We start from the raw sequence: 12,970 nt of genomic DNA, 5'->3' as shown, positions 1-12,970 counted from the left end.
ATTGACTTAAAGGCACGTGGTGGTTGTTGGTTGAAAGCTATCCTGCTGTCATGCAGTGGCTCTGAATCTTTTATATTTTATCCCCGTCAAAGAACCTGGGTCCCCACGTTGATAGAAATCAAAAGTAGATGTGTGTAGCTGTTGGCCTCTTCCAGGGTCCAGATTTTCTCTCCAGAGAAAAGGGGTAAGTGGATGGATCGAAGGCTAAGTTGGCGAACCCATGGGCTAGATGGCGTTTCCTCTAGGGCTGAGTTTCACAGAACAAATGGATACCCTCAGATGTGCCATGCGTTTGGCTGTAAAGAGTCTCTTGGACGAGGGCTCTTGGAGTAAGGACAGGCAAGGGGTGTTTCAAACTCAAAGGGTACCTCTCCGACCTCAAATGTGGGAGAGACTTGCCCTGTAGGGAGAAGTACAGAGCGGCATCTGTTGTCCAGTTGCATGGCGGCCTGTCATTTGGTAACTTAACCTCAGAGGCAGAGTAATCTTACTTCCCCCCTGCAGTTGGGAATTATTGATGGCTGGCTCTTCTCTTATAAACTCTTGCATACATTTGCAAACCAGCAGTGGAAATAAACCTGTCCATGTCCTAGCAGGGCCTTTTTAAAAGAAAAAAATAGAAGTGAATTAGATGCAAAAAAATTTTTTTTTATGCCTGAGGTATCTCTGGAACTTGAAGCCGCACGATCTTGCCCTCTTGAAGTGTTACCTCTGTCCTAGGTAATCTGTGAAATGATGTATCAGCGCGCATAGGTCACTCGGTCCAACCTGTGTATATGTTGCCTTCATATTTTCCATTTCAGTGGCTTTGAATGGTTTACAGAGCATGTTTCTTGTTCTACAAACCAGATCATAAAATTTGCAGCATCGTCGCTAGGAAACGCGTTGTTTTGTCCATGTTTGCATAACTTTGCTGAGGTTGTTTTCTGATGCAAATTGTGGATTTGTTAACAATGACTAGTATTTGGTCTTTAAAGTAACCTCATTGTTCCATTTAACATGGTGCCAAGCAGTTCTTTCATGCTTTTAGAGGAAATGTGAATGAACAAGAGGTCTGAGTAAATCATGTTGGAGTTTCGTCTTCTGTGGTTCTTAAAGGGTACTGGTACATTATCAGGTCAGTCTCATGGCTGGTTTCCAAAGCAGTGTGAAAATATTTAAGGCGGAGTTTGACGATTTCCAAATTTCCTATCATTAAGGCGAGCAGAGGGGGCATCTTTTGAAACAGAACTTGCCTGTTGTCACCTCCTGTTTTGAACTCCCCCCGCTTAAAGCATTCTGGAGACAAATGAGTAATTCTTCCTATGCCACAAAAGGCCTTAAACACCTTTTATTTTATTTTTATTTTTTGGTTTTAAAAATTATAGCATGGGAGAGCAGTGGAGTGTGCTGTGGGGGGTATCTTGGTCCATGGGGGAAGGCACTTGTTTCTTTTAGACCACACTTTGCAAATCCTGGTTTTAAGAGTATACGAGCAATTCGCAGAGTTGAACATATGGCCTTCCACATGGAACCCTATTCGGCCATAGCCAGCACAGCTAGGGTCAAGGGAGGCTGGTTCTTGTAGACCAGCAGTTTCTGGGAAGCCCACACACTCCCTACTTCTAGCCTCAGGTGGCCTGTTGGCCCTCTTGCATCATCTCATCGTACAGAAGCTGCCACTGAGATAAGTCTTCAAGTTCTCTGAGCAAATTATATTTTATATCTTGGAAGTAACGTCACATTTTAGTTGCCCTCCATGGTTGGGAAAACACCTTAAATATTTGAAAGCCAATGCTGGCTTTGTTTCCCGATAGCCCTGATTGCTTGGAATTTAATATGTACAGTTAGAATGGTCATTGGTTGACTATCAGCCTACGGGACTTAATCGAAACCTCCGTGATTTCAGGTCTAGCTCTTTCCATCAAGATTTTTGTCCCATTTCTGGTCCTTTTGTTTGACTTAAACAAGAAAGCAAGTAGCTGAGATGTGTAGCTTGGAGAGAAAGCTAACTCCGAAAGCTGTCTCTTTGCTCAGGACTAAATCAGTAGTCAGAGCTGGTGTTTTGCTTCTGTCGCTTCCCTGTTTGAAAGTATGGTCTCTCTCAGCTATCGGTAGCAGAGTTGGAGAAAGCTTCTTCCCTGTCAGTCATCTTCATGGGAGTTTGAACAGTTTCAAGAGGTGCAGAACGAAGTACTCTGTGTTTTTTAAACCCCATTTCCTTTTTTTCTTTAAGCGCTCCAATCTGAATCCAGTAATAGGAGCTTGGTTCTATAATTGGAAATCCTTAAGCTGTGTTTAAAGAAAATTAAAAGAATTGTCTGCCGAAAAGCAGTCAAACAGCCTTTCAAAGAAAGGCATATTAAACTTCCTTATTTTTTCCTTTTTCAAAAGTCTTCAGTTTTCAATTTGTACATCAATTCTCAAGAATGTTAAGTCCTCGAGAGCCTTTTCTTAGCAATGCTTCATGGTAATGAAATAATTCCTTTTCATATTATTTTGCCACCAATTTCGCTGAAGTGACAGTAAAAGCACTAATGCCTCTTCTAACAATGCTTTCGATCAAGAGCTCTCAAAACATTTAAGGTTCTGAAAGGCTCCCAAAAACCATCTCTGGCTTCAACTCCTTCTGGAATCCAGATAGCCATAGCCAGCTGTACCCTGTTTAAGGAACTGTTTGGAAGCCTTTGTCCTGATTGGGATTTTTTAAACGGAGTATGGTTATACTTTCCTGCTTTGAATGTGTTTTTAGTATTGCTTTTCCTCACCATTTCTCAGAATGGTATTTGATAAACCCTTTTTAGTATTTATATACCTACTGTATTGTTTTTAGCTTTGAATATTGTCTCTCAGCGATGGAAGCTGACTTTTGTCCTTTTTAAGGAGGGAGGTAGAATTTGTAATGTTTTAAGGATTTTAAAGTTCTTTGTTTTGCTGTCACTGACTTGTCTTCCACACAGTTCCTCTGTTCCATCTTTCCTCTTTATTGCCTTCCCCCAGATTCCTACCTCTTCCCTCCCCTCCTTTCTGCTGAGGTGTTGAAAATCATTCTGGAAGAGTCTATTCCATCATCTTCTTACTCCTCCTCCTCCTCCTCCTCTCTCCCTCTCTCTCTCTCTCTCTCTCTCTCTCTCTCTCTCCCTATCTTTTACAGAAACCTTTGCCATCACATCTTGTGACTCTTCCTTGCCCCAGTCCCTGAATTTCTTCACTCCTGCCTTCTCATTCTGATGTGGTTAATAGCAGATAACAAGGGCATCTCGTACCTATCAGGGATGGTCAGTTGTTTGAATGGTTTCCCTGTGCAAAACTACCTTACAAGCAAAAAAGGAAGGGTTTTTAGAGGGTTTTTTTTGGTTTTGTTCTAATAAATTCTTCATGGGGGGGCAGGTTTGGAAAGTGCAACCTGTCTATAACGTTGATTGAGATTGCCGAGCATATGCATTCCCTGTACATTTGGCTTCTGCACCCAGGTAGAGCAGAAATCAAAACGCTGTTGATCACTTTTAAAATAATAGAGATTCTACATGTAAGTAATCTAAGAGTAGAAGCCTGAAAGAACACCTTCCCACACCAGCCCACCCATGCATTAGGTTCTATTTCTAGTTTTCTTTCAAACATCCCCGTCATCTGAGAAAGAAGGTAGCTCGTGGTTTGCTTAACCTCTTCCCTAAGGAGATGCATCTGGTGCTGACATTTTAATTCTCCCAGGTTTTTTATTATTTTATTTTTCTACCTCTTATCAGTTGCGGGTTGCATCTGGGGCTGATGTTCTGCTGACACATGGTGTCTGTCTCTTCTTTCCATCTCGGCATAGGGGTCAAGACCAGTGCTTTGACTCTGCTCGTCCACAGCCGTTCCCAAGGCCTTGTATCACTCCTTATGATTCTTTGTGTCTTGGTGTTGTACGTATTGATTGTTTTTCTTCTGCACGCAGTTGAGGCACAACAAGGGCAGGAATGGCCAACTTGTGGGGGTCCCCGTTGGGTTTGATTCCAGTTCCTGTCAGCCCTAACTAGTGTAGCTCGTAGGCAATGGTGAGGAACGCTGGGAAATATAGTCTGGCAACAGCTGGAAGTCCAGAATTTACCTATTTTACACTTGGTGGAGCAGAACCAATGCTTGCAGTTTTTCCACTTAAATCTAGATATAGTGTCGGTCTTCTCACTGAAATAGACAGCCCTGGAAACTCTGTCGAAGGCTGTCAAATATCCAAGGAAACCAAGGCACAAATAATCTTATGTCCATCAGGTAATGTAAATTATCTGAGCCTGGGACAAGACCGTTGCGTCTGTTTTTATGCAGTACATGGAATACTCAACAGATTCTAAGTAGAAAAACTAAGAACTAATCACTGCAGCTTTGGGATTTCAGTTTTATAGACACCATTCCTTTAAATGGAGGAGTTTTCCTCTTCTTGTTCAAGTGATGTTCTGGAAGAATGTACACTGACCCAATGCTGGAGGCATTAGTCTTGACTGCTCCTGCCTGGCAAACACTAAACGTAACCCAGTCATTAGAGGCTTGCTAGATAGATATGCATTTAAAATCTGAGTTCCCTTTCTTGCTAGAAATCAACTTCCTTTATTATGTGCTATTAATATCTCTAATGCTCCCTGTGTTTTTGGCATCAAGAATAATGAGGGCATTGAGGAACTCAAACACTCTTAAGATGCCCAAGTTCTGAATTCTGGTTCTTGTGTTTTTATGGAGAGGCTTAGCAAATGAAATGAGGTATAACCAAAGATGGGTAATAGTATTTGTCAGGTTGTGTTGCTCTTGAGTATGAGTGTGCCTTTAAAATTGGCACCAACAGTAATATTCATTTTGGTTTATTTAGTAAAAAAGTGTGCTGCTTATATACTGCCCCATAGCACTTCAAGCACTCTCTGGATGGTTTACAAGTTAATTATGTAGGCTACACATTGCCCCCCCCCCCCAGCAAGCTGGATACTCATTTTACTGACCTTGGAAGGATAGAAGGCTGAGTCAACCTTGAGCCGGCTACCTGGGATTGAACCCCGGGTCGTGAGCACAGGTATACGGTAGCAGAGCTGAGCAGCGAGATGGTCCCTATTTGAAACCTTGGTGAAATACTGCCAGTTGAGAATAAACCTGCCTTTCTCAACTTGAGATGCTCAGGCACTGTTTTGGGTGACCATATCCAGCATTCCTTGGCATCTCAGCCAACCAGCATGGGCTTGGACCGTCTGGCTCCATTTAAAACAGTTCAGGGTGCCTTTTCCCTGACCTTCACTCTGTATCCATTCTAAACTTCCTCACATGCCCCCATCAGTCGTAGATCGCATGCTATATTTTCATTTTTGCCTCTTACTGAACAAATTATGGCACAAGTCCACCATGAATAAATTAAGCTGATTAACTTGTGAATTGCCCCCCCTCCTCATTTGAGGATAACATCTTATTACTGACATTTTATTATTGTCTAGCGTCTGTCTGCTTTTTTTAAAAAAATAGTGGGAGTCACTAAAGCTTAAAAGTGCATGCAGTGAGCACTCTTAAATTTTATTGGCATCATTAGCTTCACCAGATAAGTGAGGCTAAACTTTTTAGATTGCTACTTTAAGATTTCAGTGTTTTTTAAAAAACACCCTCACTTTACACTTAGCTACTTCTTATACCAGAACTGCTTCCTCTCATCCTTATTACAAAGCCGTTAGCGCACTGCTTTTTTTTTTTTTTACGACCGTCTTGAACGCCATAATGGGCATGAAATCACAGTGTCAAATATGCTTGAATCATTGTAGCTTCCCCCCCCCCCTCAACCTGCTTTCTTCAAATATCTACAGCCTCATTAATAACAAGTAGATAGAATGGAAGCTCCAGGCCAGTAAACAAAGCCAGCTAGTATCCATTGAGTATCATCTTGCTGCTGTTTAGTCCTTAAGTCATGTCCGACTCTTCGTGACCCCGTAGACCAGAGCACGCCAGGCCCTCCTGTCTTCCACTGCCCCCCGGAGTTGGGTCAAATTCATGTTGGTCGCTTCAATGACCCTGTCCAGCCATCTCGTCCTCTGTCGTCCCCTTCTCCTCTTGCCTTCACCCTTTCCCAACATCTTTTCCAGGGAGTCTTCTCTTCTCATGAGATGGCCAAAGTATTGGAGCCTCAGCTTCAGGATCTGTAATAGGCTATATCAAACACTTACAGAAGCTTTTGGATTTTCAGCCCCTCCTCTACAGTGCTAAAAAGATGTTCTGAAGGGTTTTTGGAGGCTGCAAAAGCAGGATGAAACTCAGTCCTGTCACCACTCTTTCGCAAGCGATGTTCACTATTGTCTACAGACCAGTGTATGTATTGTGTGGGGCTGAAGCCACTAACGGGAGATACTGGAGCCTATGTCCGAGGCACCTGGATTCATATTCTCTTTTGGACTCAACAAGCTGGTTTATATGTCGTGGAAAGTCTTCGTATGTTGCTTGGAGAACGACGCTGGTGCTGACGGTGCCGCCATCCCCATTGCATTCTCCACCTGAATCCCCATCCTCTTGAGCGCCAGGGCTGGCTTGCAGCAAGTCTGAACAAAGAGATTTGTGCTTGATGTTTTGTAAACCCAAGCCATGCTTTGAGGTCCTGGCGAGGAAAAAACCCATCAGTAGATCACCCATGCCAGGAAGGGCAGGCACTCCATTTGACTGTAAAGTATCGAAGCATTTGATTCTCTGTTGTAAACCCCCTCCATTCTTCAGATCATCAGCTTGTTTTAGTATTCAATCTAGAACACTGGTTCCCGACCTGGGGTAACCCAGGTGTTCTTGGACTGTAGTTCCCAGAAGCCTTCACCACCAGCTGTGCTGGCCGGGGTTTCTGGGATTTGTAGTCCAAGAACACCTGGGTTAACCAAGGTTGGGAACCACTGGTGCAGAAGAACTTTATTAAGCAATTGACCATGGTAATATAGGTTGAGTCTAAGAGGTGAGATTTGGGCAGTGTCTTCAGAATTGTTGGTGTTGGCACTCCCTTGAAAAATGATTGCTGTGGCAGCCAACTATGAACTATGTGCAAGATTGCAGCCCAGAGGTCTCTGCATTTCTCTAGACTCGGTACCTGACAGAGTGCCTTAGGTGGCTTCTTGGGGGCAAACGAAGCTAACTGCCATGTCTGTTGATCTCCATTAATGATCACCTTGGTATTGTTCCCTCGCGCGTCCTGCCTCACCTTCCCGGGAATGCTATTTCGGGAAATGGGCCTTGGGTCAGTGTAGGCTTTGTAACACCTCATCTAAGTAGGTCCTGTTGAGCAGCTATTGTTCATTTTAGCTACTCGTTTCCTTGTCAGAGAAAGTTGATTCTGTAATGAATACTGAACTGAAGGAAGGGAAAATGTCATAACGTATCTTTTCAAATAGGGATATAATAATCTGTTTTTAGGCATGGAATATTTGTCCAGACTCATTTTGCTAGTATAAGAAACTAGGTTTATAACCTGGGGAACGGTCCTGTCACTCCAATGTACTTCCAGCTTTGAAGTAGACAGGATATGAAGCCTCTGGTGCTGTGCAGACTTTAATTAATTAAAATCAATGTAGAAGTATCTTTCAGATCTTTTTATTGACGTAACCCCCTTACAATAGGAATTCCATTTGTGCCTCTGGAGGAGCAAAAGCACAAAGGCTGATATAAGAATTCAGGGGAAGGCGCAGGTGCCCAAGACGAAGAATGGACTCTTGAATATTCAAGTCTGTCAGAACCTCAAATGTAGAAAACTAGCACATTCTGGAACAGGCCCTTTCCTGACAGGCTAGATTTCCACAAGCTGGAATTTGGAGGGCGGGGGGGATATGTGAGGTAACATTCATTCAAACATTACCCCACCCTCCATTCTGAAGCCATACCATATACTGATTCTGAATGTGTAGGCCAGTTCTTGTATACAGGATCTTTAATGTTACCATGAAATAGTCGGAATAGTCCATTGATTACCTCCTTGGAGCTAAGAATACGTGGAATATCTGTATCTACCTACCTACCTATCTCCTTGCTCCAAGGAACAAGGGAGCCATAGCCCCATATATACCTCTCTGCATATACCCAACCCAATTTTTGGTTCAAAACACCCCTTCTGGCTCCCTTGTTCCTTGGAGACCAGAAGGGGCGTTTTGAACCAAAAATTGGGTTGTGCTATTGGGCCAGAAGCTGCCTAGCCCACTTTAAAATTAATGCAGTGCATCTGAGTGGCTGGTGGGTTGGTGGGTTTTTTACTCATTGAGCAGTGTGTACTTTTCTTTATGGCTTTGTTCAGTCCCAGCGCATCTTATTACATCTGTGCTTTTATTTTCAGTTGAAGAGTAAAGGATGCCTTGCATTTTCTTTCCCTCTTTTAAGCAGGTAATCTCTTTACCCGAGGATGTTGCTGCTGATCCTGCTAGTTCCGTGCCCGGAGAAGCTCAGTTTTCCACCGACCAAATACCTGAAGATCCTGACGGCTCTCTTGAGGGAAATAATAAAAATGATGCAATTGCCATCAAAGTGGCCAATGACGGCAAACTAGTGAAAGGTAGGTCCATGGCATGCGCATAAGGATGTAAGGACTGCAGCAGGATTCTGAAGGCTTTTTCTCTCTGTGGATGTGTTCTCTCTGAAATAATTTCGTTGCGACGTGCCACCACTAGGCGCACGTGAAGCCAGTAATAGGCGGGATCTCAGCAAAGTTGGGCAAAACTACTCTTTTCTCTTTAACCACCCTTCCTCTTCTTCCTTGCACAGCAGGCTTCTAGGAGAGAAGCTAATTTTTTTCTGCTAGAGGTCTGCATTAGAGATGGGCACAAATTTGTCCGTCAATCAACAGGATTTCCGTGGTTCCAAGCCCCGCCTCCTCCAGTGGGCGCCCACTCCCAGCCAGCAAAGTGGCTTCCCTATCCCTCCTCTTCTGGGTGCTGCCCTTGAGTGGGTGCCCATCAAAGAAGGTGGGACTCGGAACCATGGAACACCTATTGGGCTGGTGGACGAACCACCAAATCTCATGTACATTTTTTTGGAAATAGTCTTGCATGAAATTAGAGATGGAATCACCTGAAGCTTTATAGGAAAATATTTGCCCACCCACAATCTAGAGAAGGACTAACTAACTTCAGTTGTCATTAAAGCTCAAGTCATATCTTCCCCTCTCCATTGGCCGTATTGGGTAAGGTAGATGAGAACTGAAGTTCAGCAATGTTCGGGAGGCCCACATGGTCTACTGAATAAGCATTTCTTGCAAGCATGATGTCGCTGCTTAAGAGAGATGTCAGGGGCTGCTGTGGAAAGCATTCATGACTCAGCTGTTGACCCAACAGAAGCTCCCAAATATTGGTTCTTCATATTCCTCAGTCTTCATTTCAGAGGTGCTTCAGTAACAGTGCTGGAAAGGGCCATTTTTTTTGCAAAAATTCAAACGAGCTGCTGTCATATATTAACCTAGATGAGCAAATACTCTCATATTGGTACGGTGTGGTTTCACATGTTCATACAGCATAGCTCAGTGGTTCCCAGCCTTGTGTTCTTGGACTGCAATTCCCAGAAGCCTTCACCCACCAGTTGTGTTGGCTGGGGTTTCTGGGAGTTACAGTCCAAGAACACCTGGGTTAAGGACTTCCAACTTGGGATCCACTGATATCGCTGGTAATAAGGATTACAGAGTTCAGGTTTATAACTTGGTTTTGATAAGTAGCAGCACACTTGCCAGATGAAATTTCTGTGCAATTTGTATTTTTAAAAAAGCAGAGAATATAAAATGCTTTTTTCTGTCTCACAGTGGGTAGCAGTGATGCTGAAAGACATCTGCGTAGGCCACATTTTGCCCAGGTTTCTAATTCAGATAAATCAGCTGCCAAGCCATAATTGTGTAAAATTGGTAGGGTTTTTTTTGGGGGGGGGGTGGAGGTGAGGAAGAAAAAAACAGGTTTATCAGAGGAGTTTTTCTTCATTTTCCATTACTAATAGAAAGGTTGGAACAAATGTTCCTTTCTAATAGGGTTCGTGCCAGCTTGACTGCAAGCTGTGAAACATTGAAAATAGGAGGGAAATCAGTAGGCTTTGTCTTTCATTTTACTCACACTGCAATGTAATTAATTCTTCAAAGTAATTTCCCCCCTTGTAAACTGGGGTGGGGGAAAATTCTGCAAGTGCCATTTGTAAGGCTGTTGAGTCTGCTTAGCAGGAAGCTTGTCAGTTTTAGAGCAGATGGGGTGAACAAGTTCCCAAATTCTTCATTAGGTTGGCTTCATTTTTTCTTTTTTTAATTACTATTAGACAACGAATACATCAAACGGAGAAAACAATATACAAGAACCAAACATTTGTTGCGTAGTGATCATTCTGGTACTTGCCAGTCCAAAAATACTTCTTGCTGTTCCATTATATCATGCTGGAAGAGAAAGGTTTATATGTCACTTAAGGTTAATACGTCTCTCCAGAAACTTACACATACAGAAGGAATATAAATGAGTTTTTCCGATCCCAGTGTTCAGTAAAGCCATACCACATGCTCCTGGGTATTCACTGAAGGGGGCACAAAAAAAAAAAAAAAAAAAAACAAGAGAGAGACATATAGGTTGGTTTGAAACCTTAGGAAAGTAAAGAGAGGAGCCGCCGAATTTAGAATAGGAAGCTGACTTCTGTCAGATCAGACCGTTTGCCCCTCTATCCCAGTGGTTCCCATAATCCCGCTGTTCTTGGACGGCAACTCCCAGAAACACTGACCTAGCACAGCTGGTGGTGAAGGCTTCTGGGAATTGTGGTCTGAGAACACCTGCATTACCGAAGGTTGGGAATCAGTGCTTTAACCCCTCGTGGTCTTGTGATTCAGGGACATTAAGGGCTACCATTAACTGCGATTCCATTCAGGGGTAAATCCACTGAAGTGAAAGCAACTTTTCAAGTTCTCACTACGACTAAATCTGATTGATTGCTTCTGTTTTACTCTGGAATGAAAATTGGCTTGACCTCTAGGGATTGTCAAGGGCTCTATGGCTAGCGTTTCCCCAATTCGTCAGTGGTCAGCACAGATGTAGAAAGCCTGGGTTCCGTTTCCAGTTGGACATTGACTTGTTGGGGAACTCCAAACAAGTTGTGTTTTTCCTGCCTTAAAATGGGAGATTGCAGTGTAACAGCTAGATTTTATGGGAAATTTGTCACTCTGCTATTTTGTGCTAATTGCCCTCCTTTTGCCCTGTTGGTCTTCCAGAGAGATCAGAGTGGCTTAGGTCTGATTTCCACTGAGTCTCCCATCTAGACATTTTGAAACCCCCAGCGCTGCTCTTAGTTGTTGGGACATTTACAGCATTGATTCTCTCCTGTTCTCCACTTCAGCTTCCGATAGGTAACCATTCTGGTTTATAGTCCCATGAGAAATTCTCCCAAAGGTGAATGCAGAGTATTTTGTGGTAGTGGCTCATTCAAAGTGCTGTGAATAGTGGCGGTAGCACTGAGGCATTCCAATAGACACATTTTGCTGATTTATAATCATTCTTCCTGCAAACGGAGGCAGGCTGCCTAAATTTGGCTAGGGAGCGTGGCAGTAGTGCTTATAAAGAAAGCTCTGAGTATCTACATGTATAAACAGAGCAAGTAATGTTGCCCCCCGGGGAAACAAATGCAATCCTTAATCTTAAAAGAGTTGCCACCAAAGTGGGAGTAGAAATGTGAACTATGTCATGGAAGTGGCAGGTTGCCCATACACTGTTAGAAGGAAGCCAAGTTAGTATACGTGAATTTGAGTATCACCATATGCTTATTTATATGTGAGGCAATCTGAGCTTTCAGGAAGACCACGCATGAGAGATTCTCATATCTGTTTTGCCTTTGTTATGTCAGGCTGCGCCATTATCTTATCTGGCGTGGTTCTGCTTGTCTGCCACTTAATTTCCTTTGAGCAACAGTAGTGCTAGAAGGGGAGGGGGCTGATTTTTACTCTTTGATGTAATCTGCTTAAAGCCAGCAATGCCAGTGCCATTTTCTTCTGAGTCTTCCAGCCGTGGCCTCTAGAATGCTTTAGAAAGTGGGGCTTCTAAATACTCAGCTCAGAATTTACCCCTGGATTGGGAGAATAGGATTAGGATTCTCCACCTTGCACACACACTTCTAGAATGATTCCTGTTGAGGGGTTTTTGTTTTTAGCTGCATCGCTTCGAGGGTCATTTTTCTTGTCCCTTTTTTACAGGATTCATTAAACTTAGTGGAGGGAGAAGGTTTGTGCTGATTTATCTGTGGCTTTCCTCGTCTTGCTTATCAAATTACCAGCTCCGTTCTCCCCTTAAAAGGGTGTGCTTTATAAGGCATTTGGCCCGCAGAGGGAAAAGTACGGAGGAAAGAGAGATTTAAGTGTTGCAGAGAGAGTCTGAATACACAGGACTGGGCTAGAGGGTCAAGCCCTGAAATTTCCACTTTGGCTTCAAAGACCACAGTGGATTAAAACTCCATCTCAGCAGTTTACAATCCTATTTTCCCCCTTTCAACAGATGCCTGAGCTTAATGGCAACCATAGGAAACAGCATAATATTTCGTCCCAGTGTTCCTTTCGTTTGCGGTCACTCCTCAGGGTGGCTACTGGTCACTCCTCAGGGTGGCTACTGGTTGGCACTAATTGCCCGTGTCCTTTTTCTCTCTCTTTTTTTTACAGCCTCCTTTGCCCCCATCTGCTTCGCCATCAGGGCCAAAGAGAACGACATGCTTCCCTTGGAGAAGAACCGCGTGAAACTTGACGACGACAGTGACGAGGAAGGGGAGGAAGGCAAAGACGGGCAGGAGAACGCGAGCAGCGCTTCGAACAGCAGCGCGGCCTTTGCTTCATCCAGCAGCGCGGCCGAGGAAAAGAAGCCTCAGCTGACGCAAGAGGAACTGGAAGCCAAACAAGGTAAAAAAAAAATTACTGCGCTCCGGAAAGTGAAAATACCTGGAGCGTGCAAATCGTAGAGGCTGGAAAACCCTGCGTTTGAAAACTGCCTTCATTAAGCTGTGGCTAAAGCCTCCTTCAAGAAAGACAGACGGGTAGATA

General features: G+C 43.6%; 1 protein-coding gene across 4 annotated transcripts in view; it reads left to right on the top strand.

The window, feature by feature from the left end:
* SFSWAP (splicing factor SWAP) overlaps positions 1–12,970 on the top strand; it is an 88,365-nt gene that overhangs the window by 30,072 nt on the left and 45,323 nt on the right. For 3 of the 4 annotated variants that reach the window (XM_072983416.2, XM_072983414.2, XM_072983417.2), the window contains exons 11-12: positions 8,323–8,494; positions 12,596–12,829. In XM_072983416.2, the coding sequence (XP_072839517.2) occupies positions 8,323–8,494; positions 12,596–12,829 (406 nt within the window). The remainder of the gene's footprint in view (positions 1–8,322; positions 8,495–12,595; positions 12,830–12,970) is intronic. The other variant, XM_072983415.2, reaches the window with a different exon arrangement.

The sequence above is a fragment of the Pogona vitticeps genome, chromosome 14 (assembly GCF_051106095.1).
Source record: "Pogona vitticeps strain Pit_001003342236 chromosome 14, PviZW2.1, whole genome shotgun sequence".
NCBI lineage: Eukaryota > Metazoa > Chordata > Lepidosauria > Squamata > Agamidae > Pogona > Pogona vitticeps.
The sequence above is the reverse complement of the archived record's forward strand: the minus strand, read 5'-3'. Positions and strand labels throughout refer to the sequence as shown.